Raw genomic sequence first — 2,928 nt, forward strand, 5'->3', positions numbered from 1 at the left:
GCAGGTGCTGGCCGTGGGCTCCGTGGCCAGCCCCCTCCCCAGGTTCTCCCCGGGTCGGCCTCGGGCACTGGTCCCTGCACCCGGAAGGTGTATTGAGCAGAGGTGCTCTCTGGGGGGGGCTCCCAGGCCTGGGCTGCACCCACGGCCATGCCCGAGTCCTATCTGCCAGCAGCCCCAAAGCCCTTGGCGTGAACTCAGATCCTGAGCAGCCTTGGGCGGGGGGAGAAGGGAGGGCACAGGTGAGAACGATGGGCCATCTCCCACCCGAGGAGGGAGCCCTGCTGGTGAGGCCCGTCCCTCCCGCAGCGGGCCCTGCATTTGGCGCTTTCTGAGCACAGCTGCGTGGCTCTCAGCCTTAGGAAGCTGGGCCCACCGCCTCCTGGGGGGTGGCCAGGGCCGGGGAGGATGCTGGCTGTGTGGGAAGGTGTAGGGTGGGCTGCCAACTAGGATGGGACCCAAACCCTAACTCTGAGGTGCTCCACCCAGCCCCTGCGGGGGTCCCCTGGCTGTCCCCACAGCTCCCACGGTGCCCAGCCACCTGCCTGAGCTTCCACTGGCCACCCCAGGGCTGCTGTACCCCCACCCAGTCCCCCAGCCAGCAGGGGGGGCTGGGGGTGGAGGGAGGAGAAAACCACCGTGCGTGCCAAGTCTGGGGCAGGGACAACTCCCAGACACGGGGCAGGAGCCACGCAAGGGAGCGGGTCACGGAGGCGGGTGTGGCTGGGCAGGGCGGGGGCCGCTGGCGGTGTCCAGCCCTGGCCCTGGGACGTGAGAAGAGCGATGGACTTGTTTGGCAGCCACATTGTAACATGTATTTAAAAGCATTAAAAATAGCTGCTGCTGTGAAACCCCCGCTGCCCGTGGGGATGGAGTTTACTGGGAACCACGGGTGGGTGGTGCGGGCCACTTGGCTGGTTGGCAGCTGGGCCCAGGGCTGGCGGGCTGCTCCTGGGTTCTGCTCAGGATGCCCCCAATGGGGGCCAGCCCTTGGCCTCTGGCCGCTCAGCTCTGAGTCTGTGGGGCCAGGAAGCAGAGTCCTGGGCACAGGCCGAGCGGCTCCACGGGGAAGCAGAGTCCTGGCCGCAGGAAGGGCAGGTGGAGAAGGCGAGAGCCCTTCTCGCCGGGAGTGTTAGGGGTCCTGAGGCCGAAACACACCTTCCTTGATTCTCCAGCTCAACAGTGCCCGCCTGACCTCCCGCCCGCCAGGGCGTCTGGTTAATAAGCAGAGCGGTTGGGGGCTCCCAGTGGGGGCCACCCCGTTAGTTTCCAGGTTGTAGCACAATCGCACTTAAGACGGTTTCGGTTGTGTTTCCAGGGTCTGTCTCTGTCGTAAACTGAAATGTTAACAGAATAGCAGCTGGGCCTCCCGGGCTCGGCCACGCAGGGCGAGGGCAGGGCTAGAAGGTGGACTTGGAGTGTCCGAAGATGCAGATGGGGAAGTGCTTGACGTGGGAGGACCACTGGGCCGCCAGCTGGAAGAACTTCACGTCGTTCCACTCCACGCCGTCGATGAGGACTGCGGGGACAAGACCGCCTGACCCGCCTGCCATGGGCCAGCAGCGCGCCCACCCCTCCAGCCGGGGCCTGACTCCCCCAGCGACCCCCAGGCTCTCGGGGGACGAGGACCTGCTGGCCAGGCCTTTCTGCCGCCTGCCCTCTGAGCCACCGTGGCCACCTCTCCCTGGCATGGGGGCCGCTGGTCCTCACACCGGCTGCCCCAGCAGGGCCTGCAGATGGTGGGAGACATCCTCTGGTGGAACCAATCAGGGCAGAAGGCAGCGTTCTCAACCCCCAGGGTCACCAGCACGAGCCGAGCCCGCGGACAGGGGACCCCCCGAGCGCCCTTCTGTCCCAGGCAGAGCACCCAGAGCTCCACACGCGCCTCTTCCGGAGGAGCAGAGGGCCGCGAAGCTACTGCTCAGAACTGGAAAAGCTGTCGCACACTCAGGGCCTCAAAGAAACGTGACCAAAGCCCGGCTCGAGCAACAGGCGTTTCACAGCAAAAGGAGGGCACGCGCTGAGCTGGACTTAGAAAGCTGCCCAGCTCCGTGGGGCTGCCTTCCTGTTCCAGACAGAACCGGGGCCCTGGGTCAAGGGTCGGCCGGGCCGGGGAGGAGAGGAGGCCGCGCTCACCCCGCAGCATGTTCTGCTGGTGCTTGGCTGTGCAGATGAGCCGGCTGATGCCCTCGATGCACTGGCTTTTCGACTCCACGTCCTTGTCCTTGGTTTTCTTGGGCAGAAACATCACTAGGAGGAAAAGGGGCCGTGCTGACCTGCTGCTTCCTCGGGGCCGATGGTGCCCCCCCTCGACAGTCCGCCACTCACCCTTCTTGTTCTTCTCCTTGGTGACCACGGTCATGGACATGGTGGGCGTGGCCGTGGCCTCGCCACTGCTGGGCAGCCTGCTGACCTGGAGAGACCGGAAGGTGCACTTGAGCGTGTTTTTGGCGGAAGGCACGTCTTTCTTCTCCGCATCTCTCTTCCTGTCTGTGGGCTGGGCTGCCGTCCAGTAATCCACCTGCAGCCCCATCAGCTCGGCGCCGACACCCTGGCTGGGGAAGCAGAGGGAGGCTCACCGTCCGGCCGCCGTGGACCGTGCGCCCGTGGCTGTGCAGGCGGAGGTGCCTCGTCACAGCTGTAGCCCATGAAGACGGGCAGCCGCGACCTCAGCGTCCATGCAGCGAGGGGCCCCAGGGCCCGCACACGTGTTGCCAGTGTGAGTTCTGCTCACAAGAGACCCGAGGGGCTGCTGACCTCCCCCTGGCACCTCCCGTGTGGTGGTCCCCAGAACCCGTCTGTGGACAGGGCATCCTGTTTTCTTACTCTGCGTGCTCCTGTCCCCGATGAAGCTGTCTGTCTCCTGAGCGAGCCCAGGACCTGCGCCCACCCCTACGACGGGGCATCCTTGTCCACAGCCCCCATGGTGCT

The 2,928-nt window shown here is 65.8% G+C and overlaps 1 protein-coding gene across 1 annotated transcript in view; it reads right to left on the bottom strand.

Annotated features, from left to right (window-relative positions):
• Positions 1-789: 789 nt before the first annotated feature.
• The window catches only part of LOC102249662 (phosphofurin acidic cluster sorting protein 2), a 76,640-nt gene continuing 74,501 nt past the window's right edge, over positions 790-2,928 (bottom strand). Inside the window, 3 exon segments of the mRNA XM_014540578.1 lie at positions 790-1,516; positions 2,134-2,247; positions 2,326-2,572. Of these exon segments, the coding sequence (XP_014396064.1) occupies positions 1,398-1,516; positions 2,134-2,247; positions 2,326-2,572 (480 nt within the window). The 3' untranslated portion in view covers positions 790-1,397.

Source organism: Myotis brandtii, unplaced genomic scaffold (genome assembly GCF_000412655.1).
Source record: "Myotis brandtii unplaced genomic scaffold, ASM41265v1 scaffold1057, whole genome shotgun sequence".
Taxonomy (NCBI): Eukaryota; Metazoa; Chordata; class Mammalia; order Chiroptera; family Vespertilionidae; genus Myotis; species Myotis brandtii.